General features: G+C 41.3%; 1 protein-coding gene across 1 annotated transcript; it reads left to right on the top strand.

Annotated features, from left to right (window-relative positions):
- The first annotated feature begins 1418 nt into the window (after nucleotides 1-1418).
- Ndp (norrin cystine knot growth factor NDP) lies at nucleotides 1419-26413 on the top strand. Its single transcript, XM_005323984.4, has 3 exons — nucleotides 1419-1813; nucleotides 17006-17387; nucleotides 25175-26413. The coding sequence occupies exons 2-3, from the start codon at nucleotides 17214-17216 to the stop codon at nucleotides 25400-25402; spliced, it is 402 nt and encodes a 133-aa protein (XP_005324041.1). The 5' UTR covers nucleotides 1419-1813; nucleotides 17006-17213; the 3' UTR covers nucleotides 25403-26413.

Consider the following 26413-nt stretch of genomic DNA (forward strand, 5'->3'; position numbering starts at 1 on the left):
AAGGGCCAGGTTTTCTTTCAAGGCTTCAAACTTATCACTTTTCCTCTATCCCCCTAGGTGGATTCTGTTTGTGACTGGTCCAAGGTAGACAGGGTTTTCCAGGTAGAGCAAAAGGAAAGGGACTTTTTATTGAAAGGTAGAGGCAAAACTGAAAAAAAAAAAAGTTTCTGGCATTGAATAATGATTGAGCCCAGGGAAGTTCGACCACTGAGCTACATCTCCAGTCTTTTTAAATTTTTAATTTAAAAGTAAGGTCTTGCTTAGTTGCTAAGGCTGGCCTTGAACTTGCAATCCTCCTGCCTCAGCCTCCTAAATCCCTGGGATTACAGGCATGAACCACTGCACCCAACTAAAACTGTAAATTTCAAGGTGGCTCTTGTAAACATCAGGGGCTGTTTGGAGCAAAGGTTCTATGGGAAAATAATAATGTTATCATTAATTTATTAATAAGTAGTATAAGGTCTGATACAACAGAACATGATGTTTTGGGCAGCAATGGTTACTTGCTATTCCCAAAAGAAATTTCTTCTTAAGTTTTGTGACATATTTACTCTTTTGTGAAATCTGTGTTTTGGAATATATTATTGGTTTAATTCTTCATCAGTACTAATAAAACAAATTATTCTGAGACTGAGTTTATCTGATATTTAAAAGCTCATAAGTGGTTCTTTGTATTTTCCACAAAAATCACTGACAGTTTTCCGTCTTAATTTTAAGCTAAAGACAAGATTTATGAAATATGTCCCTTTGTGGACCCATAGCTCATAACATAGTTTTATTCAGCAGCAGGTCCTTGACTCACACACATAGTTACCTTTGTCATTTTTCTATTAATTGTGAGGGGGTAGTTTGGCCTTACCTGTTAGTGACACCCTCCCATGTCTCAAGGAGTCACAGACCACAACATTTCTCATTGTTTCTAAATCTGATCAAAAGTTTTATTCTAAAGGATGCAGATGAAGGTGCTTATTAAAGTGCCATTGTGAATTTAATCATATATATGCTGCTAAAAATCATTTAATGCATGAACAACTCGGAAAAAAAGAACTCTTGCCACCCACACACATCGTGATAAAATAGGGCAGAAGCATTTTGCACTTGCTTCAACAGCTTCGCCTGAGAAAGGTTTCCGATGTCCATCTTTCTCCTCACTTACTTAGCATTTCAACTTCATCCCAGTCAGCTGCTGAATCATTAAACAGAATGCCACCAGTCTTTGTATTTCCAAAACTGTGTCTCTATTGTGGACTGCACATCTTTATGACAGCCACATGCTTGCAAAAGAATTAAAGTCAGAGTATTCATTCAGCCTTGTATTATTTTCAGAATACAAAGGGGGGAGAGAGAGAGAGAGAGAGAGAGAGAGAGAGAGAGAGAGAGAGAGAGAGAGAGAGAAGAAAAAGAAAGAAAAGAAAACTTCCTTGTTCTTCTACGCTGTTCCCATGGTAAGATGCTCCGTGGAAAGGAGCCTAGCGGTGGGCAGTGGCTGTGAGTCCCGATAACGAGCGCCTCACATTTCCGTGCCATTCCCATTTGCTTGTGCGCTGCTGCGGCCGCAAGCCTGATTGATATATGCCTGCAATGGCACTTTTCCATTTGACATTCTCTCTCACTCTCTCTCTCTCACTCTCTCTCTCCCTCTCTCTCTCTCCCTGTGTCGCTTAAACAACAGTCCTAACTTTTGTGTGTTGCAAATATAAAAGGCAAGCCATGTGACAGAGGGACAGAAGAACAAAAGCATTTGGAAGTAACAGGACCTCTTTCTAGCTCTCAGAAAAGTCTGAGAAGAAAGGAGCCCTGCGTTTCCCCCAAGGTAAGCAGGAAAACAAGCGCTGACGGCTTGCCTAGGAAATTACTTCTTTCCAAAGCGAGCATTTCATCCTCCTCTCAGACAAAGAGACAACCTTTAAATACCACTGAAATTTGCATTACTTTCATTTGCATTAATTTGTAGCTTGCTAGCCTTGTGTTTTTCAAATGAACGGGTCTTTGAAGTCTGTGACAGAGCAGGGAGCCTCCCAAAGAAGCTCGAGAATATATTTTTTTTTTTTTTTGGTTTGACTTAGATTTTCTTTCCAAACTCTCTGCGTAGTTAGATGTTACTTTGTAATGGTTCTTATATTTGACCCTGAAAAGGGGACAGAGAAGCAGCAATTTGCTGACATGGATTCCTGGAGCCCAGTATCTTCCCTACCGCCCTCATCCCTCTTACAATGGGGGCACTATTAACGCAGGCTTCCCCTGCGAGGTAAAACGCGCACTGTTTACTTTTATTACTACTTCTGTGTGCTGCTGATCTCCTGCCAGGGCTGTGCCGGAGTGCTCAGAATGACTTCAAACAATAGGCAACATTTATTTCTAGCTTTTGGTGTCATGCTTTGCAAGAATCCTGCTCCTTTGCATTATTCTCTCAACGCGCGCGGGACTCCGCATCCATAGATGCATTCGGGAGCCCGGGGGAGAGATGAGGATGGGTTTGCTGTATGATTTTGATTGGGCAAAATGTCCAAGGAAATGCATGCTGTTTGCCTTGGCCTTATTGCAAGGGGCTATTTTTAGTAGTCAGCTTGTCCCTGCAGCATGATGAACGCTACACTGTCCAAGGAGTGATGGGGAAAGGATGCTCCCACCAGCACAGGGACCAGGACCTGAAGGAAAGACTCCTAAAGACACCTGAGGAATATTCGGAGGATCCTTCCAAACTCCCGAATACAAATTCTCTCTTTAAATGAACAATTGAGCTGTGGGAGGCCTGGGCATAACTCTTTCTTGGGGGAGGGAAGTTTGATTGTGTACAGAATGTTAATGACTCAGAACGCACAGTAACTGAGGCTCATTGTAATGGACAAATCCAGATAACCCTCCACAAAAGAGACAGCCTCCCATCTCTACTGAGATTCAGGTGCGGCAAAGGAAGTTATTTGGCAAGATGAGAGTCCCTCCTACTTTCTTTGTAACTGTCATTGCTAAAAGCCTTGGCTACTACAAAGCATGCCTCTTTTCATTTGTGATATTAGTGCATTTTAATTACAAGGAGCTAGCACGGGCAAATTGCTTCAACACATAACATTAAATACCAGATGCATTTGAAAGCATAGAGATATCTAAAATGCAGTTTTGGCTATGGGGGTCAACTGAACACAGTGGGGATTGCAGAATGCTTCTCAATTGAGCTTTTAGACTAGATACAAATATCTTGCTCATTTTTTTTCTCACCAGTCTTGCTTCTGAAAGTGAACTTCAGAATCCTATCGACTGATTTTCTTTGCAATGCGGGGACACAATTTATTTGGAACTTTTCTGATTTTCTTTAATAACTAGCCTAACAAGCATTGTTGAATGAAAAATCTGACTTTTGGATGAGTTAATTTACAACTTTGGGATATTCACTACTCAAGAAAGCCTGTAAGAAACATACTATGGATTGTATTGCTATAAAATTTGACCGTGATTTTCTTAAAAGTACCGCTTGTTAGCAAAGCATTTAGCTGACTCAAAACAATTTTCTTAAACTATTATTCAGATCATTACATGAGAGTTTTGAACACACAATGCAATGTATTATATCATTTATTTTAAAATACATTTGTTTCAGGTAGGGGAGAACTAGCTGAGGTCTTATGACTGGTGACCAAGCAGCTGACACCCACAGATGGAAACGTGCCTGTGGAGTTTTCAATCTTAATTCAACTTCCAATGACACTGTCAAGGGAAAAATAAATCATTTTTCAATACCTTTAACAATTTCCAACTCATTTATCTTCCTGGGTCCTTGAAAAATGTGGTGAGTTTTTCAGAATTATAGCCACCAATGGTGGCCAGCGAGTTTCACTCTATTTTAAAAAACTCACAAATCAGCTACTATCATTCTTTTTTTTTTTAAATTTAGTTGTCAATGGACCTTTTTTAAATTTTTATTTATTTATATGTGGTGCTGAGAATTGAATCTAGTGCTTCACACATGCTAGGCAAGCGTTCTACCACTGAGCCACAACCCCAGCCCCCAGCAACTATGATTCTTACTAGTTAATTATTCATTCAACCATTTAAAATAAATATTTATTAAGCATTTGCAATATGCCTAGCACTGTGCTAGTCTTGATGAATGAGGTGAATGGGACATTGTCTTGTACCCTGATTCTCCGTGCACATGCTCTTTCCAGTAGATTTTGGTACTGAAATGGGCTTTACCAATGGGCAAACAGAGCTTGAAATTTCTGGTTATAAGAAAGCTTTAAAAATAGCTGCTGGTACCTAGATTTACTTGATAAGATTTTCACTTATCAATGACCTTTTTTTCCATTTATGATTGAAGGGTTCCCTTTAAGGCTTCATCTCTAGATCAGGTATATCTCACCTGCACAGCTAAAGTGGCCTGGATCTTATAAGCCTGAGTAGAAGAAGCCTGGAAAAAGAGCAATTTATCCTTGTTCTGCTCTCTTGAGCACCCTTTGGAAAGGACCACATGCTGTCTCTATGGTGGTAGTGGGAGGAATGGGTGTGAGTCACCTACTCAGCAGCTGACATCAGGGCCATTTGATGAATCATTGAATTAGAAACATGCATGGAGAAAGATGCAGTCACTATCTCCCACCACTTACTTGTCCTACTCTCAGGATCCATGAAACCCATGACCTCTGGGCTTGGCCTAAATTCAAGAGATCCCTGGGACAAAGTTGCCAGAAGTTGTTCGCCAAGAACAGGTCTCTGAATCACACAGAGTGCTGCTTTCCAATGACCCAGTTTGGTGTTTTATCATGCGGTTAGGTACTTGGGTCGGGGAGGGAACCTGAAGATAGCATCACCGGAGATCTTGATTTGGTCCTTATCAGTAGATAATCCCCTGTGGTTGGATTAAAATGCCTCTGACTCCCTTGGGATGCCTAACTCACCCTAGCCAGCCCTCAGCTTCTTGGCTTCATCACCTTTGAGTCCATCCTCACCTCTTTCCATGACAGTCAGTTAATGTGACTTTGGCCTTGCAGTCCATCAGGAGCAGGGGATGGGGAGGCAGGTGGAAAGACTGAGAAGTGCTAACACCAAGGGGGGAAGTGGGGCTGTTGGAGGGTGAGTGAGCTTCAGGGCCCGAATTGCTGTGACCCGTCCTGGCTGTGATCAGCTGTCATTTCCTCTTCGTGTATGACACTGTGGAACATATTAAAATTTCTCTAGGATGGTATGTTTGGAATTCCTCTGATGCCCCACCTCACCAGCTTACCCGGACAATAAAAGCAAGGTTGTAAGCCTTTGAACAGCTGGCTGGCTATATATTTCCCCTCTTTCTTTCGCATAATCTAATTCAGAAAAGAATTCAGCTAGACTGGCAGTGCCATGTCTGGGTACTTGTTTCCTGCAAGTCCTTCCTCCACCACCTCCTCCCACTGCTCGCCCTGGAATCTTCCTGGGTGGCATGTGGCTTTTCTTTTCTTTTGCTCACCACCGCTCCTAGCCCGCCCCCTTTTCCCTTCGCCTGAGCTGCTTCCATTGTGAACTGCTCTTTGCTGGGTCTGTTTTCCAGACAGCCTGGGTCCTGTTCCATCCGGGGAGAACAGCCCATGCGGTCTCCTCATCTCCATAGTATTCCCAGGATGTCATTCTTGGCACCAGTTCTGCGGGGTTGATAGGATATGGGGGCTTTTTGTAGCCCCGAGCCTGAACCCACTTGCAGAGAGGAGCAGCCACGTGGCTCTCCGAGAGCAGGACTGGAGTGACCCGGGTTGGCAGGGATGAGCATACCATCATGGTGACCCGAACATCTCCGGCAAAGGCCCGGGGGTGGGAGTGCTATGGGAATGCCTGGATGCACTTCGGCCCACATTAAGAGAAATGTGGTTATTCTCTGTTTCAGGGGGAGAGACAAGTGATTTGGAACAAAGCTCCCCGGATCTCTGGCCCTGCCCTGCCCCCTTTCCTCATCCTTCCCACGTCCTCCCCTCCCCAAACAGAAAGGAAAGACAGGATTTTTAATTTGCCCAGCCCAGGCCTGAATGTCTTTATGAAACCCTTTTGGTGGCAGGGAAAGGGGAGAAATAGATTCTGGGTTGAGCCAACTGAAAATGCATGAGGCTTTGGGGATGGGGAAGGACCTTTCTTTCTCTTAATAACAGAACAACAGTTTGGTTGATGAGTTGCAAATGGAAGGTACTGGACTTCTCAATTAGAGATTTCCATTTAAGACCCTCCCTGTTCAGCATCCTTAAAAGATGCTGCTAATGTCCTTGGGACCAAGAGGTATTAAGGAGCAATCTACAAGGCAGATTCCTATTCTTTTTCTTCTCCTGGGGGCTTTGGTTGTGTTTTCCAAATTAGCTAACGTTCATTAAAAGACCCAAAAGGAAAAATTTAACACAGCTGAATTAAAATGAGTCTTTTCCTGTTAGCTTGACAAGATGTGTGTGTGTGTGTGAGAGAGAGAGAGAGAGAGAGAGAGAGACAGAGAGAGAGAGAGAGAGAGAGAGAGAGAGAGAGAGAGAGAGAGAGAGAGATTGAAGAAAGAACTGACTCCCCTCTGCTGCCACTTCTTGGGTTTTAATATGAATTATTCCATACAAGTCCCTAGGCTAGAGGATCTATTTAAAGACGCCTGGCAGCATGAAGGGAGAGGGTAAAAATACAACCACTCTTTTGTCCATCGAAGGTTTTCTTTGGGAGGACATTAAGAGCATTCCTGTTTTCCTGTCTGCCCCTGCCAGTGGCAACATGCCAGTTGGTAGTACCCACTCCTCACCCATCAGATCAGCAACCATGAAGTTCTATGTTCATTTTGGGAACAAACAAAGGGTGGGGAATCCTTCCGGAAACCCCCACGTGTGTGCTTCGGGGCAGGGAGGATGGGACTGAAATGAATGCTTGCTTGGCTGTGCACGATGTACACTGCAGATTCGCACACCCACACATCTGAGGTTCTGAGGAAGATTGTGCCGATGGCACTATTGCTGAAGCCAGACTCCCTCACATCTGCAGAGCTTCCTTTTCTATCATCTCTCTGGTAATAGCTTGCTTGGTACCATTCATGCTTGCTGTCCCTTTCATTAGAGGGTCTCCAAGCCTGATTGTTGAGCACATATTGCTTACAGTCACGCTCCCTAGACCCATTCTTAGCAGTCAGAACCTAACACCCTGGATGGGGTTTACAGTCTGGAACAAACATTTTCTTGTTAGAAAGAGTGCTGACTCAGAAAATTCAAAGAATGGGTAAGTTCAGTTGGCAATACATCCCCAGTGCATATAATCAGGAATTCATCCAGTCGGGCTCCATTTCACACTCATGTCAAAATCTCGACATGAACATTGACTAGTAGCCGAGTATAAGATCTGCAGTAGAGAGCTCCCCCCCACCCCCTGTCTTTTTTTTTTTTTTTTTTTTTCACAAAAGCTAAGAATTCTTCAATTTGCTCTCTTCCAAGGTCTGGCTCGGTCCCAACTTTTTCTCTTAAGCTGTGACCCAACCAATTGCAATATCCTTTAAAAATGAAAGGGTAACAGGTTAAGACATTCAAGAAAGTTGATGAGTTGCCAGAAAATGCTCAGCAGTGACCTTTATACTGTGCCACAAACTGACAATAGCCCTAACATGGAGTCTCCCTCCATCCTTTCATCCATAGGCAATAAAAGTAAGAAGACAGCAGGTCATGGGAGATTTAACAAAAGACAAGGAGGAAGGATTATTTTTGATGTTCAAAATCTGCAACTGCCCTTTCAATTTTTTTTTTTCAAATAGCACCAGTTTCAGAAAGGAAACTTTCCCTTCATTTCACCCACTCCCTCCCAGGAAGGGATTTGAAGTTGTCTTCTGTACCTGAAAAGGAGGCCAACTTCTCAAGTGAAAAAACACCCCTCATATTCAACTCTAAGTAATATGTAGGTACACACATTCCCAACATGGATGTGAAGAATCAAAGAACTAAAGTTCTTAATCGAAGTCCAATTTTTCTTTAAAATACAAAGAGATATTTTAGGGCTTGATACATTTCTATGATCCCCACCCCTCCCCATTAAGTTGTGGAGAATTACTCTTCTTCAGAGTAATATAATTTAAATTAAAATAAATAATAAAAATATAATAAATAATAAAATAATTAGTTCAGTTTTTTTTTAAATTTTGAGGTTCTGGATCTAAAAGCAGAATAGGATTATTACAGAGCAGCTGGCAATCAAAAGATGTAGCTGGCCAGCTAGTGCTCACCTGTAATCCCAATGGCTTGGGAGTTTGAGGCAGGAGGATCACAAGTGTGAGGTCAGCCTCAGCAATTTAGCAAGGCCCTAAGCAACTTGGTGAGACCCTGTCTCAAAAATTTAGAAATTAATAAAAGAGGGCTGGGGATGTGGCTCAGTGGTTGAGTGCCTCTGAGTTAAATCCCTAGTACAAAAAAAAAAATGATGTAACTGTAGTATGCATGGTTTAAGCAAAACAAAATACAAACAGAAAACCAACAGCCCAACAAAGTCAGGGTGATCAGCAATATTTTTGTGTGACTTTTATGTTAGCCTTATCTCTTTTGCATAGTGTTCTGGACTGTGGATCTGGACTAAGATATGGTTAAATTCAGTATTCAAATCCCACCATCATGCAGAAAAGGCAACTTGAATAGGGCTTGGAAAGATTGAACTGCTCCTATTGTTTATGCCGTCCTAACTAAGGGCACTACAGCTATTAGGTGAGATCACTACCACCATTCCAAAACCGTTGCAGGTGAGTAGATTCAAAAGCAGCTTTGGAAACACTTTGCTAAACACTTTGAAGAAAAGCAAACACACTCATTTGGCTCCAGAGTAAAAGGGAGCCTGAACCCTGAGCTAACATTGGTCACCTCTTTTCTCTAAGGCCAGATCAAAGCCAGTAGTCCAGTGGCAGAGCAAGTGTAGAGCTATTTCATCAAAATGGTCCCCAGAATACCTGGCCATCTTTTCTTTTCCACAAGAAAGGTGTATCTTCATGCATTTTGGCAGGACTGAGTCCTCTGGGTTGAATATCTCAGAGCTCTCCTGCTTTATTTACAAAAAGTCTTATGCAAGGTGATCAGTAGATAGTATTTCATTCCTCATGTGAGACCACCCCCAGCCCTGGCTTCCTGGGAGGGAGTGGGTAAAATGAAGGGAACTTTCCCTTTTTGAAATTGTATCATTTTAAAAAAATTGTAAAAGCAATGGCAGATTTGGGACTTCAAAAATAATCTTTTTTCCTTCTCTGTTGTTACTGTGGTGGCTTCCATTCTCCCTATTTTTATTTCATATGGTTGAAAGGATGGAAGGGGACTCTGTGTTTAGAGCTACTGGTGATTTGTGGCACCATAGAAAGGCCAACCCTCAGTATTTTCTGACAGCTCATCACCATATCAGTCACAGCTTATAGTCAGGTGGCTAGATTACATAAATAATCTAAATCCCAGGAGGAAAAGACTTCAACAGAAAAGTGCTTCCTGACACTGGGGTAATAAGACCTGGTCATTTCCAATTCATGCAGGGTATATACTCTAAAAGTCTCAATTAGTTATGTTGCCTGTTAAGAACATAGAATGAGCCTTTCCATAGAAAAAAATAGAAGCTCACAGATGCCTCGTAGAAGAATCAAGAGCCATATCCAATAGTCAGTTCTTTTAGATCCCAGTCCCAGCCCAGGGATTCAGGAAATTTCTTCCCTTAGCACAGAGAAGGAATGTTCTATGCTACTTTACCAAGAAGAGTACCTCGCTGTTAACTACTGGGACCTTCTTAAGGTATCTGCAGAAAAGATAAACCCTCCTGACCAATTTTATTCTCCCATCCTGAACTAGAGCATCACATATGGCCCTGCTAGAGCCTAAGGATCTGAGGCTAAAGTTCAGTTTAGGAACAATGATCACTCATAAGAAAAGCACATTCAGGCTAAACTCATCCTATATCATGATCATTATCAATGAAGGAAGTTTAATCCTAGCATGATTGATTACTTTTAACCCCCTGTCTTCCTCATTTACACTTTGGGGGAGAATGGAGAGAAATGTCTCAAATTTTAAGGTAGCTTTAAGGAAAATAAAAACAGATTAAATATCATAACTAAGTGTACCCTATTATTAACAGGATATGGTTAATTTATAAACTACATTTAGTACATCACAAATCCTGAATCAATTGGTTATTAAAGCCTATTTTTATTTCAGGCTACCCATAGGACCTTGTCAAGGGGCAAATTTTTATAGCTCAGCCTTCAGTGTTGGCTCAGGCAACATACTGGAAGTTGTTTAGATTCTTCAGTAGTTATTAACTTCTTGAGTAAGAAAGGAAGTATTGCTGTAAGATTGCTTCTGGGGACTATGCAGCCTCAGAGCAGTACTGTAACTCTGAGAAGCTTGGGTAGATTTAGAGATGGTTGGATATGCATAGAGCTGTAAAGCCTCTAAACCAATCCATTCATTTTGTAGGTAAGGAAGACAAATGACTTGTTCAAGATCACACAGCCAAAGATGGGAGGGCAGGACTCAGAGCTCTAGGACCTTCAGTTGAGCCTTCCTTTCATTCAATTGGGCAATAGTTAAATGCTCTGTAGGTTTTTGAATGCAGTGCAATTATTATTCAATATTTCTGAGGAATAAGTGTAAAATACTGAGACTTAGCACTTTAACAACTAGCACTGTGTATGGGAGAGAAACAGGAAGATGCAGGTAAATGGGAGTTTGGATAACAACAGAGAGCTTCCTTTGGATTTCCTGACAGTGTCTGAAAGCCAGGGTTTTAGGTTTGGTCAGGCTCAAGGTCAAGTCCTCCCACTGCATCCCTCCCCAGACAGTGAAACTATTCAAGTCAAGGACACACACACAGGTGGGGCCACTTGATTGTTGGCTCAGTCCCCCCAAATTATTTCTTTTCCCAGAACTTTGTTTGAGTACCCTTATCTTCCCCAGGATTGTGATTTATTGCCTCTGGCTATATTCCTCCTTTTCTTTTGCTTTTCCCATCTCTGTTCTTCCTCCATCACCCTCCCACCCCATCCCCCACCCCACTGCTGAGCTTGGCCACAGCTGGCTAGTCAAGCAGGTTGGGAGAAGGCAGAGCCCAATCACAGACTGGAGGTCTATTGTTTAATCACAAGGGTGTTTTCTTCTCTCTCCTGAGGTAGCATCATGGGGGCAGCCATTTCCTCCCACTGTAGAATCCATGCAGTGCAATGAAAAGGGCAGGAGCTGCTCTCTCCCCAATGACCTTGTGGCTGCCCATCCTTGGAGATCCCTGGAGTTGGTAGGCTGGGGGCCTGGCAGCTTTTCCAGTCAGAACACTGCCTCTGGGTCAGCCTAGGATTGACTTCTTGGCTGCCACTCATGTGCTGTCAAATAGAAATAATATTAAAAAAACCATTCATTGAGCACACGGGATGCTTTATAAAATCCAAAATGCTGTTTACAGTTTATAAATTAAGTGCCTTGGGAAGAAGCATCTGACTTGTTCTCCAAGGCATCTAGTTGACTAGATCCCATTGGAATTCTTTGGGTTCCTGGGAAGGGCCTACTTAGCACTTCACACTCTCTGAATTAGACCTAGAGTTTCTTGCTTTTCCAATTGTTGTGTGAAGTGTTAGCTAGTGGCAAGATTTCTTTCACAGCTACACATCTTTGATTTTTTTTTTTTTTTTGGCAATTTCTTTGAGAGAGGCTCTGGGTTCTGCAATCTTTATCTTATTCATGCTCGTACCATGATTTTAAAAAATTACAGTAAATAACAAATAATTCTGTCTGATTCATGGGCTCCATTCCAAAGTTGTTATATTTTATCTGCTTTTCTTGATCCTTTTAGAAATGATGCAATGCATGTCAATATGAATTAGATGTAAAAGATATGAATTACATATCAATGTATCCCAAAAAATTACCCAGGAAAACACAGGCCAATATTCTGCTTGTAGCTGCAGTGAGCTAGAAGAGAGATTTAGGATAGGACCTATTCTTTCCCCTGACCCCTGATCTCTTTCTAATTTTTTAAAATTTATTTTTATGTGGTGCTGAGGATTGAACCCAGTGCCTCACACATGCTAGGCAAGTCCTCTACCACTGAGCTATAACCCCAGTCCTCTAAATTTTTATTTATTTATTTATTGTTATTTTTTGTTGATCCTAGGGGTGCTACCACTGAGCTACATCCCCAGCCCACCTTTTTTTTTTTTTTTTGATACCAGGGATTGAATCCAGGGGTGCTTTACCACTGAGACACATCCCCAGCCCTGTTTTGTATTTTATTTAGAGGAGGGTCTCACTGAGTTGCTTAGGGCCTCACTAAATTGCTGAGGCTGGCTTTGAACTTGTGATCCTCCTGCCTCAGCCTCCCAAGCTGCTGGGATTATAGGCGTGTACCATCCCGCCCAGCACCAGCCCTTTTGTATTTTTTTTTAAATTTGAGGCAAGTCTCACTAAGTTACTGAGGTTGGTCTTGAACTTGTGATCCTCCTGCCTCAGTCTCCTGAGTAGCTGGAATTATAGGTGTGCACAACAGCTTCTGGCTTTTTTTTTTAAGTGCTGGGGATTGAACCCAGGGCTTTGGCATGTGCTACACCACCAGACCCCCTGACCTTTATCTTCTGTCTCTTAGAGCAAAAGGAGACACTTAATAAGTGCTCGATGAATATGTGTTAAATAAATATTTGTTGAAAGAAGTCACCGAAGGGAACACCTGCTTATGTTAATAGTGAAAACAGCCCAGGGAAAAATTTGGATACTGAAGCACCACCCTCCTTTGCCTGGCAAGCAGGACAAGAATAAGGCCATTCTTGGCACATGCCACTTGTCTTAGCCTGTTGCTGGAATCACTTGTGTGAAACCAGTATTTACTCTCTGCCAGGCAGAAGGTCAGCCCAAGAGTGAGCTGATCTGTGGGCACAACACCATCTCTCACCCAGGAGGCTGTGATATTATTTCGCTGAGGATGACAGGTGGGGGAATCTGGGCACCAGTTGTTCTTTTCCACTGGTATTGTTTGGAGGGTAGCTCCAAAGTCGGGCAAGCCAGCCTACGTGCCTCTCCAGCCGGCAGAGGCTCCACATTGGAGCTATTAGAATGCGGGCTCTGTACATAGGCCAAGTCCATGTCTCAGAGACCATACCCAGAGCACAGAGCAGCCACAAGGCTCCTAAGTGCAGAAAAAGAGTTGTTTTCCCATTCAATCCACTATTGGCCAGGCCAAGGTTCTAAGTCTTGATTGGCAGCACTTGATTTGGGGGCACATGGCTTTAAAGGAAAAGTAATTTAGTTTTGAGAAAATGATAGACTCTTCTACAAGGCAGAGAAACCCCTAGGCTGTCAGAAAGTGAAGATTCCAGTGGTATGATTTTCCCCTTTGCGAGCTCTCCTTTCCCTCTGCCCTCTGCACATGCTCGCCCAGGCACTCCCTCACCAACCCAATGTCAAGGCAAGTTGACTTAACAGTGCCCTTTTCTTGAACTTTTTCTTAATTTCTTCTTCAACACAACCGTGTTGGTTCATTCAATTTGAACGTTTAAGGGGGAAAAAAAAACAGTGTTATGCTGTGAAAATCTTATCTTACTTTGTATTTTGAGAGCGGCTCTGTGGACTCTGTGGTATATTCACATTGCATGCATTGTTATTTCTGCATTTAATATAAAAGCTGAACAAAAGTATCATGCTTTGTGGGTGTACTAAAATGAAAAATCTGTCAATACTAGGAATCAGGCAACATTTCCTGCTACTCTTTTATTCTTTATTACTCATCCTGATTTGTCTTACCATCTGTAAAAAGAAAACCAGTTAATAAGGTGACATTACCTGTGGCATTAACTATCCCTTTATAGGTATAAACTTCATAATATTTGCTTGCTAAAGTGTTTTGTTCACTTCAGGAAAAAAAAAATTAACTGTGCTTGCAATTCAAGAAGTTGCTACTAGGTGGCAGTAGTGTACAAGAACTAAATTAAATTGAATAAATGAGACTAGTCTATCTTCCCATATTTATAAGAAGTAAAATATAATATTGTCAAAACACTCAAACTAGCATAAACATTAAACATTTATCAACTGAGTTACCAGTTTTAGACTGAGTTTTTAACAGACAACATTCATTTTTAAAAGAAATTTTGAATAGGGAATACATTTATAAGTTCTAAAACCTAAAAATACAAAAAGCTATACAGTGACAAGTTTTTCTCCCATGCCTGTCCCTTAATTCTCACAGGTAATTAATTTTATTAGTTTCTTGGGTATCCTTTTAGAGTTTCTCTATGTAAATACAGTTATATATTCTTATCCCACTTGATTTTAACACAAAGCAGTACATAGAGTTTCTGCATCCTTCTTTGTGGAGTTGCCTAGTATTACATTGTATGAATATTACATAATTAACATGTCTATTAATAAATATTTTATGCTGTTTCCAATTTTATGCTATTGCAACCATGTATTTGTAGATTTCACATGTAGTATAATTCACAGAAATGGACTTGCTGGGTCTAAATTATATACTTTGCATTTCAAAAAGATATTGCTAAATTGGCCTCTACAGAGTTTGTGCCAGTTTATACTGTACTGTCTCCAAAATGGGCCTGTTTTCACACAGCCTTGCCAATAGGGTGCAAGACCAGAATTTGGAATCTTTGTAAATCTGATTGGTTGAACAGAGTATTTCCAAATACTTAAATTTTCATTTCTCCTAAATGCGTGACAGTGTTTAAGGGCCCTTTATGTTTCCTTTCCTGTGGAGAGAATGGAAATGCCAACAAACACAGCCAATCATACACATATATAGAGATTTGTTAATGGTGTTGTTGCTTGGCTTTGCCATCATGCTGTATGTGTTTTTCTTTAATTTGCTCTAAATTGCCACCACTTCATAGCTATGGGTTCATAGCTCATTTCATATGCTTATTTTGTACCTTCTAGCCATGGCTCTGAAGAGAAGTTGCTGGCAAATGGGGAGGGAGAGTCAAGGCTGGAATATCTGCTTTTCCCTTCATCCTTTTGCCATTGATTCCCAGGGGAAATATCCGTAGACTGGAGTGGTGAAAGGAGAAATCGAATCAATTCTCTTTCTGAGACTAATTAAGGCTTCAAAGAGACAGATAACCACTTGGGATAATTTAGTCATATTGAAACTCAGGAAATAGTAATAATATTGCATCCTCTGAACATGAACCCCAAGAAAGTTCTGGCTTTTTGAGCTGAAGTCTTGGTGAGTTTCAGGATCATGTTATAGGAAAACCTAGCCCAGCCAGCTGTTAAGAAAACACAAAAAATGCTCCTTAAAATTTGTTATTTACACATATTAATTGTATATATTAATGGGATTCAGTGTGAAATTTCATACATTCATACAGTGTGTACTGATCAAATTCAATTGCCCTTCAAAAAAAAATGCTCTTCTGCGTCCTTGGCTGATTTGCGACTTTGGACACAGGTTTGCTCCATTTTTAATGAAGTATTACCATTAGTATGCACATAAAGAAAAGGGAAGCAAGCTTATATGAAAATGGGGTCTCCTCATACCTTCTGCATATGTAAATGGTGGTAGTTGAACCAATAGCTATGAAGAGGTGGCAATTTAGAGCAGAAGGGGACAATAGATGCCATCTCTGTCAATTCCCCTACACTACAGATGAGGAAATGGGCTGGGAGAGTTGAAGTCAGCTGTATAACATGCTCAGCCGTTGCCATGATTTGAATCTAGGTGGGTTCCCTTCTTAGTGGTCGGCGCTGCCTTTTCTATAGAACTTCTCTGAAACGCATGTACTCAAACTTTGCCATTGTGGGGTTGTGCTGCTCTGAAGCAGCCGTATCTCACACACCTTTTCCCACTTAAGATTCTGTGCTCCATAATTGCAAGACAGATAATTGCAGTAAGGTGGCTCTGAGGTCACTTTATTAGGGCAAAACGAATTGGCTTATACCCACTTGAATTTCCTATCTTGATCATATCAATACTTTCCTCTGTTTATTCAGACTGACTATGAGTAGGTAGGAAATTAAAATAAAAAAGTTGAACTATGAACAGGACAATTGAAGTTTGATCTGAAATACGTTTGAAAGTTTTTCTGAAGCTTTAATTATTCCATTGCTTTGGTTTGGGTTGTAGTATTAGCTACCCCCACATCCAATTTTCCTCAATGTTTGCAAATATTTTTGGTACTTTCTATCTTCTGGTGTAATAAAAAGCATCAGTGTGGGCCATGTAGGGGGGGTGTTGTGAGGTGATTTGGAGAGCTTTGTGGACCCCAGTACTTTGACCAAAAGCTATGGTTAAAAGAACAAAGCAAATTTCAGGAAAATTGGTATAGCATAATCCCACTTTAATGCTAAGTCTCTGCTCCGATGACCACTTTCCTTTTCAAATTACACCATGGGCTCAAGCTACAAAGGCTCTGCAGAAATGTGTGACTCTGTTGGGAAATACACATGTGCTGCCTTAGCCACACTGGAGGCCATTGAGCATAATGTGTATTTCAGATGTAGTTTGCCAGTGACGCTGGGTGGCATGGGGCTTAGAGCAAAAACAGGATGAGCCTGGAGCACAGAAATGGAAAATTAGGTGGGTGGGTGGGTATGGACTTGGAAATGGAAAACATGCTCCCAAGGGACATGGCCTACGTTCATTAGTGCTGACCTACCTCCCCTCCAGCCTCGTAAGCTGATGTTGATACCAAAGCTTCCTGGGAAACTGCCTAGACCCTCCCATTCCTGCCAATGAAAAATAAAGATGAGAATGTCCAATTTAGTTATCCTGTGGCCAGAATCACATATTTAATCTTTACTATGAATTCGAATTATTCTTGCCCCTAGAAACATGGACTCTAGCAATTCAAGTCAACATGTACTTCCATTAAACCATCATGCCCACCTCCAAATGGTTATAAATATGTAGCATAAGCACTGGGGGAAGGAAGTGGAATGAATGACAGTTTATGCTAATAACACTCTAGAAACCAATATTCTCCACCCAAAATGGCATGGAAAAAATTCTACCTACTACCTCCTAGGTTCCATTAATATTTCTGGGTAAATATTTCTGGGGAAAATAATACCTATTTTCATTCCAGCTGTGCAGCAGATACTATGATGATGGATTCCAAGTGCAAAGAGTAAGACAAAAACTCCGGCATACAAAGGACAATGACAACCATAAAGCTTCAGCCAGATCCTGCCCTTGCCTTGAAAGGAACTGGATCCTAGGACGCGAAGGCATTGCCAATTTTTTGTCCTCTGCCTCCCTCTGCTGTTCTTCTGGAGAAGTTTTCCCTCACAACAATGAGAAATCATGTTCTAGCTGCATCTTTTTCTATGCTCTCCCTGCTGGCGATAATGGGAGATACAGACAGCAAGACAGACAGCTCATTCATGATGGATTCAGACCCTCGACGCTGTATGAGGCACCACTATGTCGATTCTATCAGTCACCCATTGTACAAGTGTAGCTCAAAGGTAAGATCAATGTCTCTGGGAGTATAGCACCATGCTCTCCAAAAAAGAAAGAAAGAAACCTCCAAAAGGGAAGCCATATTTCTTTGTCAGGGGATGGAGAACTAGAGTCATAGTCCAAACCTAGGGCTTGTGGGAGAATCCTTTTTGAAGATTTTCCACAATGCATTGTACTATTGTCAGCCCAATCAAGCACATGTACACCATGGATGGTTGTCTTTGTCCCTCCCTGTGAAATTCATGAGCAATAGTGTCCTTGTTCAAGAAAGGAAAATGGGTCCTGCAAATTATTGTAACTCCTTCTACCTCTGATAAAGAGAAAGGAAATGCAACATATGGCTGAACAGTAGAACATATTTCTCGGAGGGCTCTTCAGGGAGTTTCCTGGTAAAATACTCAGTAACTGTCTGTGGTCTGAGCCTTTTTCTCCATGTGCCATGTTGATGTTAAAATGATTTCAAAAGATAATATGGTGATTTCATAGTTGATCATTTTATATTGGTTATCCAAATCATTCTTGTTTGGAGTAGGTGGCATGTTTTTCGAAGAGACAACTGCCTCAGTGTTGAGACAAGGTGTGAGAAGGAAGATCATGCTTAAAAGACCACCAAGAATGGCCAGCCACATGGGCCACCCAGAAGGCAGGCACACTGGAGGGTGGAATGGACTCCAAATGAGAGTTCTCATGACTGTCACTGCCCCCAGTCACATGAATGAAATTTGTCCACACTTGGTAAATAAGAATTTGTTTAGCCCAACCCCAGAGATTGTCAGTTAGTCCTGAGACTAAAACCACTTAAGCATTCTCATATGGCAAGTATTTTTTAAATTGAAAGTATAATTAAGAATTTTTTTTGGTAATATCAACCAGGAGAATTGAGACCATATAAGTCAATCTCTCCACCCTCTATTTAAAAACATCATAACTTCTGTCTGCTTTTAAATTTTCCATAACTTCCATGATTATAGCCCAATGAAGATGACTTGTTTTAGTTTTGGGGGATCAAAATTTGACTTAAATCACTTTAACCATTATATTAATAAGACCTATGACTGTGGGAGAAAATAGAAATTTTCCATTTAAGAAAAATGTCCTGGCTCTTATTTGTACTAAAACTAAAAAAAAAAAAATGTAGTCAATAGACAAATGTAAATTTCTGCAAGGCTAAAATCCCTTCTTAGGAAAAGGAAACTAGGGACTCGGGGTGGAGCTTAGTTCTAGTGTGAAGCCCTGGATTAGATCCCCAGCACAGCACAAAACAAACAACAACAAAAGGAAAACAAAATAAGGGAAAAAAATACAAGAAGTATTTTTACAACTATGATTGCTTAGAAATTGCAGGCCCAAGTAAGGATGACAAGAGTAATTGTTCGTTTTTCTTCTCTTCCCCATTCAGAAGCACATAGCACTAATATTTAGTATTGCTTATTCCACAGATGAATTCTCCATTGTTGAGTTATTCATAGTTGTGTGATTCTTTTAAAAAGAGAAAGGAATTAAAATTATTTCAAAGAAAGTGATATTGTAAAAGTAAGAAAGAAGACAGAAAAGGGGGATCTGTAAAATCTCATAGAAGGACTGGGGATGTGGCTCAGGGGTAGAGCGCTTGCCTGACATTCATGAGGCCCTGGGTTCCATCCCCAGAATTTAAAAAAAAAAAAGAAGGAAAAAGAAACTCAAAAATAGTCTGAAAAGTCTGGAAAGATCAGGCAAAATGCTTTAGCAACTACCATAGTGACCTGAAGAAGGTCACACAAGACATTGTTAACTCCAATTTACAGACCTGGAGCATGATTCATGGAAACAGACTTTATAGTCTACTGTTGTTCACCTTTGTTTTTTTTTCCAGAATGCCACAGTAAATGACAGTGCAAAATTGTGATAATAGGAGAAATGTTTGTAATTTCATGGGAACAATCTGTTTTCAAACATCTCAAACTCTCCCAAATATAGCAATAGTTTTATGTAAATAGTGCTTATAATTATAAACCTTTCTTCGTTGGCCATAAAATATGCTTGGCAGAATATCAGCTACTCAGACCTTTTCCGGATTAGATTTTCTCTACGTATCCAGCAAGAAAATTGTTTTCATTTGGAAATATTCTATAATTCTTAACTTTTGGACTCAGGCTGATCTTCTCTCTTAATAGGTCTCATTTAATGAAATTGTTTGCCTTTAGAGACTTGGGATAAAACATTTAGCCCATGTCTAGAGAGAAGGGGCTAAGGTAGGTTTTTCTTCTCTACAAATATTTTCCCTGACATCATGGCCAAGGCCATTATTTAGTAGATACTTGCCTACTGTATGAGATATATATATATATATATATATATATATATATATATATATATATATATATAATGCATATAGAATGTAGGAGCCACTATTTAGAAATCCAGTCCCAATTTTTGGCCTGATGGCAATGATTACTCTACCAACAATAATAATTGATATGTAGCAATTTTTCTACAAAAAATAAATAACAGTGAAAGTTTTTCTGGAAACTTCCAGTGTTCACCCTAGCCCTGAACTTGCACTTGGCCAGTCCCAGGATCCTGTTGCCCATATCCTAGCAATTCAGAAAAGGGCAGAGACAGAGTCAGGTTAAAAAGATTAAACAACCAAGGAGAAGAGTATAGCCACAGTTTAGGATGTACCTGACTTTGTAAGTAGGGACACCTCCTGGGCTTGGGTACAAAAGGTCCTGGGAGTGGCAAGTTCATTTGTAGCCTTCTCAGGAGACCAGGTTAAATTCTCTAATTTACACACAAAAACTAAATTCTTAGTGAGTAAAGGCTGTTGAGCAAACACACAGGAGGTCAGTGGTTAGGGGAAATGGGATGCTAGAAAATGTTTAAGGGAATCGGTGCTTTGTTGTCAGAGTCCTTGTTCCCAATTCCAGCTTCATGGCTTGCCAGATAGGTGACTTTGGGAAGGCTAAGCCATTCTTTGATGCCCCAATTTCTTCCCATGCAAAATGGATTAATCTATTTGAGGGCAAGGGTATGTCCACATGTCAGCAAGAGTATTTGTAAAATGACCAGCACAATGTCCAACATAGAATAGACATTTAATAAATGATATTATGATCTTGATGAAGAAGTTATAAACTAGACAGGTGTTTCCACTCACTTTTCTATTTCAGTCACCACTGAGATCTCAATAACTGTTGGGATCTCCTATAGCCTTAAAGGATTAGGAAAATGAACCTCATTGTGGTTTTCACTGGAAAGAGTGTGGGATAATAGAGCAAAGTGAATGTAAGCCACTAACCTGGGTGCTAAGAGGCAAGATAAAAGTAAAAGAGAAATAGATCCTGCTGTCTGACCTCCCTTATCAGGTGAGTGCAGGAAAGAGGGACTATGGGTGGTGGTGATGGTGGTGGTGGGAGATGAGTTCTGGTCCTGAGCCAAGGAAGGGTTTCAGGAAGCCAGGTTGGGAAAGTGAGCTGGTAGGACAGGTCTGTGCAGACTGAGCTGAGTGAGAAGTGGGAGATGGTGGCCCCAAGCGAGAGCATGGATCCAAGGCACCGTTATCTGAACTCTTAAGGGCTATAGGAATGGGAGGTGCCCAAAAGGCAGCAAGGAAGGAGAAGGTAGAGGGTTTAGGGGACAAAGTCTATGAAAATTTCCAGAGGAAAATGGACCTGGCATGCCAAGGGCTGATCCTCAGGATCAAGAGGGAGCTGTTTGGAACCCCTCAAGCTATCTCCTATTGCTATCCAGGAAGTTTATAGTATGGTAGGAGAAATAAAGGGATTCAGGAACACAACACAATTGATCACTTGAAATATGACTTGGTTTTAAAAATGGGAACATTTATACTGAATGCCTACTATATACAGGCACTGTGGGAGGTGATGGACACAAAAAGTGGAAAGAAAGGAAGGACAGGAAGAAAGTGGAAAGAAGGAAGGAAGGAAGGGAGGGAGGAGGGAGGGAGGGAAAAGAGGGAGAGAGAAGGAAGAAAGAAAAATAAGGAGTGAGGGGAGAGATAGTTCACACTCATAATGCTTACCAAAACAAGGGAGAGAGGAACAGAAACTCATACACAGAAGAACCTGTGCACAAAGGCCTCTTAATGCCAGTTGGATTCGTGACCCTAGTGATAGTATCAGATTCCAGTTGGAGTGAGCTGTGTTTCTACTCAAACTTTCAAAGCTCCCTTTACCCCATGCTGATTTGTTCCCTGGTTGCTATTTTGTTGGTGACCTCAGCCTGGCACAGACCCTTTGGAGGTTGAGCTGGGTCCCTGGAGATTAGCTAAACAGCCATTTATTGAGGCTGCTGGTGAAGGAAAGAATGGGAGAAGAGTCATGGGTGAATCTTATTCCCCAGGGGAAAGGGGGTACCCTATAAAAGGGGTACACAGTGTTCACTGGTGAGGAAAAAAGACAAAATATGTTTCCTACTCAGTTGGAGTAAAATAGCCCAAATGTTGATTTAATGTGGGACAAATGGATCTTTATTCTGATGCTAATGGGGACTCCTAGTCACTTAGAGCTTGGAAGATTTAGCTCTGCTTAAACTTGGGGATGATGATGCTGTGTCCAATGAAGCCCATAGGCAAAAAGTTAGGAGGTGGGTGTGGCTCAGCGGTAGATCACTTGCTAGCATGCCTGAGGCCCTGGGTTCCATCCCCAGGAAGGAAAATAAGAGAAAAAGAAAGAGAGGAAGGAAAGAAGGGGGAGGGAGGGAAGGAGGGAGATAGAAAGAGAGAGGGAAGGAGATGGGGGGGAGGAAAGGAAAGGAAGAACAAAAGAAAATGAAAGGAAGGAAAGGAGGGAGGGGAAAGTAAAGGTAAGGAAGAAAGAAAGAGGTTAGACATGATCAGGGCTCCCAGAGGCAGGGCAGTGTAGGTTAAAGAAGAGTGTAAGGGCTGGGGATGTGGCTCAAGCGGTAGTGCGCTCACCTGGAATGTGTGAGGCCTGGGTTCGATCCTCAGCACCACATACAAAGATGTTGTGTCTGCTGAAAACTAAAAAATAAATATTAAAATATTCTCTCTCTCTCTCTCTCTCTTAAAAAAAAAGAAGAGTGTAAGTCAGTTCGTGTCTTGGGAAAACCTCGTATCAGGAGGCAGGTATTACAGTGGTTTAGATAGAGAGCTTGGATTCAGATAGACCTAGCTTTGATTCCAGATCTGCCTTTTTCTAGATATGTGAGTTTGGGCAAGTAACTGAAATTCTCTAAAGCCTCAATTTTATGATCTTCAATAGTATCACAGATCATTGTAGTATCTTTTTTTTAATTAGTTATTGACAGACCTTTATTTTTATTTATTAATTTTTATGCATTGCTGAGAATCAAACCCAGTGCCTCATATATGCTAGGCAAATACTCTACCACTGAGCTACAACCCCAGTCCCCACTGTATTACCCTTTGTGTAGTATTGAGATAAGCATGCAATGTACTACTCATGTTGTAAGCACTCAATACTATTAGCTAAATGGTTGCTCCTAGTGATCCATCTAGAGAAGAGCCCTCAAACTTAAATAAGTCCAGAGTCTTGCTGTTCAAATTGTGGTTGTTGGCTTAGCATTATCTCCATTAACTGGAATCTCATGAAAAATACAGAATCTCAGAATCTCTTTGAACTACTTAAGAGAAATCTCCATTTTGACAACAACTCAGATAATTCACATGCACATTGAGCCAGATGTTCATTAAGTGCTGAAACACAGATGAGGCATGACTGAGGCTAAAATGTGAGCTATCAGGAGTAAACATAGAAAGGAAATGGTTATCCTTCCCCTGCTAATTGATACCCATTTATAGATCTTATCTTCCAAACTCCTGCCTTGTCCCTCACCACACACACAATAGATAGATTTCCATCCATTTCCATCTATTTTGAGCTGAGATCTATATACTAAGATACCCTAGAGACAGTGTGTGTGTGTGTGTGTGTGTGTGTGTGTGTGTGTGTTGAGAACATCAAGGGTTCAATAATTGTTTCATGATGATGTTGTGTCACATGAAGCCTATAAGAAAAAGGAGGGGGCATTTGAATTTGGCTAAAGAGGATAGATAGGTGGGATTTCCTTAGGCTGAGCCAGGCAGCAAGGACATTCCTGGGAGAGGCAAGACAAGAGCAAAGGCCAGAGGCAGGAGAATTTGGGGCAGTTCCATGGACTCCTAAGTAATTAAGCTTGATGCAGCAGGGACAGCTGTCAGTAGGACTGAAACAGATACTTGACACCCGGGTCATGGAGGGCCTTGACTCCTGTTCAAGATTTTGAACTTGTTTTGAAGGTTAGGGGCAGCTACCCTGAAGGTGTTTATTGTATATGGTTGGACATTATTCTTGTGCAGAAAGTCCAAGTTCTGAGGAAGAAGGGCCAGGTCCATTGCAGGTGGCCCCAGGTCCTTTGGTGCTGTAATTCTTGTCCTTCATAGTGGGCTGGACTTGGAGCTTGGCACACTGAAAGCTTTTAGTGAAATCATAATCAGGTTAGCTCATCTGTAAATGGTCCTACACTACTAACTTGGTCATTTTAGTATGGGCATCTAATGACCTGATCTGTTAGGTCTATGTTTGGCTCATGTGTGTCTGTACCACACATTTCCTAAGTCTGTTGGCACAGGATCACTGTATCCACCCCAAACTGGATCTCTAAAGACTCCATTTGGGGAAGGGACTTTTTTTCCCCCCTGATGCTAAGGATCAAACCTAGGGCCTTGCTCGTGCTAGGTAAGAATACTGACACTGAGCTAGATCCCCAACCTTAGGGAGGTGACTTTGAATAACTGCTTAATCTCCCTAATAGATGATCTACATTAGAGATCAACAAATTTAACACTGCTCCAAGGTGAAATGTAAAACAGACATGGGGAGAAGGAACCAGAAAAGATCTTAGATATCTCTTTCTCCCTCCCCTTCTCTAATTAGAGAAATGGGGATAGACACTAGGGACTGGCCCATATACTATAGACCTATGACATAATCTCCCAAAACCTGTTTTAGATCATGTTTATTTTGCCTATCAGTGAAAAAGAAAGCAGAATAGAATTAAAAGCTTTAATAAAATCCAAACAGATTACAGCTGCCATTTTCTATCTGCCTATATGATCTTTAAGAAAAAATAAATCAGTTGCTCTAATCCAACTTATTCTTTCCCAAGCCCTACTTTTTCTTCTTTTTCTTCTACTATCTCATATTTCCTTTGTAGTTGCTAAGTGATTGTTCAATTTACCCCCCAGCATCTTCTCAAATAATGATATTAATGATCTATAATTATCAGAAGTCATCTTTTCTTTCTTTGGGAAAGATAGGCTAACCATTCCCTTCTTTTAATCTTTGAGTGTTTAATTATGCCCTATAGGATGATGTCAGAGGTAATAGCTGGTATCTTCAATCCCTGAAATATCCAAAACATCATAAGGTAAATGTCAAAAGGTTTCATGCATATATATGTATTCTTTGATCTTTTGTTTGAACAGTTCCACTTTTATGATCTTGCTATTGGTTCTGGAATTACAGGGCAACTTGCTTGAAATTCACCAAGCAAGACTCTGCCACATAAACATGGGTGTTGACATCCGCCCCTCCCCCCCCAGTATCAGGGATCTAACCCAGCACCTCTGCATGCAAGTCTTCTACCATTAAGCTATGCCTCCAGCTCTGATGTGTTGATTTTGTTTTTAGAGTTTACCAGATGATTTTATTATGCAACCAGGAATGAGACCCATGGGTCTATCTAGCAGCCATTGGCAAGCAGTGTTAGGGCTTTTCAAAGGATGCTGTGGTACCTGACTGAGGGTAACCATCTCTTCTAATTTCCCCAGATGGTGCTTCTGGCCAGGTGTGAGGGGCACTGCAGCCAGGCATCACGCTCTGAGCCCTTGGTGTCCTTCAGCACTGTCCTCAAGCAGCCTTTCCGTTCTTCCTGTCACTGCTGCCGGCCCCAGACCTCGAAGCTGAAGGCTCTGCGGCTGCGCTGTTCCGGGGGCATGCGACTCACCGCCACCTACCGGTACATCCTCTCCTGTCACTGCGAGGAATGTAGCTCCTGAGACCTGCTGCGAGTGGCTGGGACAACCACAGAGGCAGTTCAAACATCCAGGAGAGGACTGGCAAGAAAAGAGTTAAGGCAAATAAAGATGCAGTCATTCCCAGGGGATTCTGCATATTCTAGTAATAAAGACTCAATGCGCTTCTTGACAGACAGCTACTCTGGGAACTTGTTTTCAGTTCCCATCTTCTTTCCCTGGTACATTTTCTTTTGGTTCCTTTTCAGATTCAGGCACTTCCCCTCTTGGCTCTAAATGCTGTTTGGGTTTCCAGCAATTCTGCATTAGTGGGAAAAAGTGGGGCCCCGTGCAAGAGTGTGTCAGGCTGTCACTGTTTGGTACATATTAGGGAAGAATTTGCTTTGGAAGGCAGGAAAGCTCAACTCTTCCTAGGACATCTTTCATTATATATATATTTTTAATCTTGTCATTATGATCCAAGGTTGCCATGGCCACTAAAAGTTACCAATTTCAAATTCCAGACGCCAAGCATGTGGATATGTTTAGCAAGGTTTACTCACAGACAGCTAACTGACATTAAAATAACTAACAAACGGATTCTGTCATGTGATGCTGGGACTCTTGACAGCTCTAATTGTTATTCAGAAGCAACTTTGGGGAGGTAAAGGTGGCATAAAAATTTGTCACTTTAAGGCTCTTGTGGATAAATTATGATAAAATTTTGTAAGGGAGCAAACTTTTAAAGACTTGCACAGATATGGATCCTGCACTGACTTTGGAAAAGGCATATATGTACTAGTGGCATGGAGAAGGCACTGTACTCATGCATGCAAATTAGACAACCAAGTCTGAATCTATTTGTGGGTGTGCTATAGCTTTAACCATGTTGCGGGCATCATTCTTTAACGTCCACTTGTCCATGCGAGGCTGGTTGCCATAATGGTGGCCTGGCTCATCTTCTGAACATTTGGTTTGAATATATTTTGGTCATTGAGGCTCAAATTTTGAGTTATTCCCATGTTTTGAAATAAAAAGAGAATACTTTCAAAAATT

The sequence above is a fragment of the Ictidomys tridecemlineatus genome, chromosome X, assembly GCF_052094955.1.
Source record: "Ictidomys tridecemlineatus isolate mIctTri1 chromosome X, mIctTri1.hap1, whole genome shotgun sequence".
NCBI lineage: Eukaryota > Metazoa > Chordata > Mammalia > Rodentia > Sciuridae > Ictidomys > Ictidomys tridecemlineatus.

Excerpts from the sequence above, each read along its gene's own strand:
- Ndp (XM_005323984.4), top strand. The coding sequence starts at position 17,214 with ATGAGAAATCATGTTCTAGCTGCATCTTTTTCTATGCTCTCCCTGCTG. Across the intron at positions 17,388-25,174 it reads TGTACAAGTGTAGCTCAAAG|ATGGTGCTTCTGGCCAGGTG; the intron begins GTAAGATCAATG and ends TAATTTCCCCAG.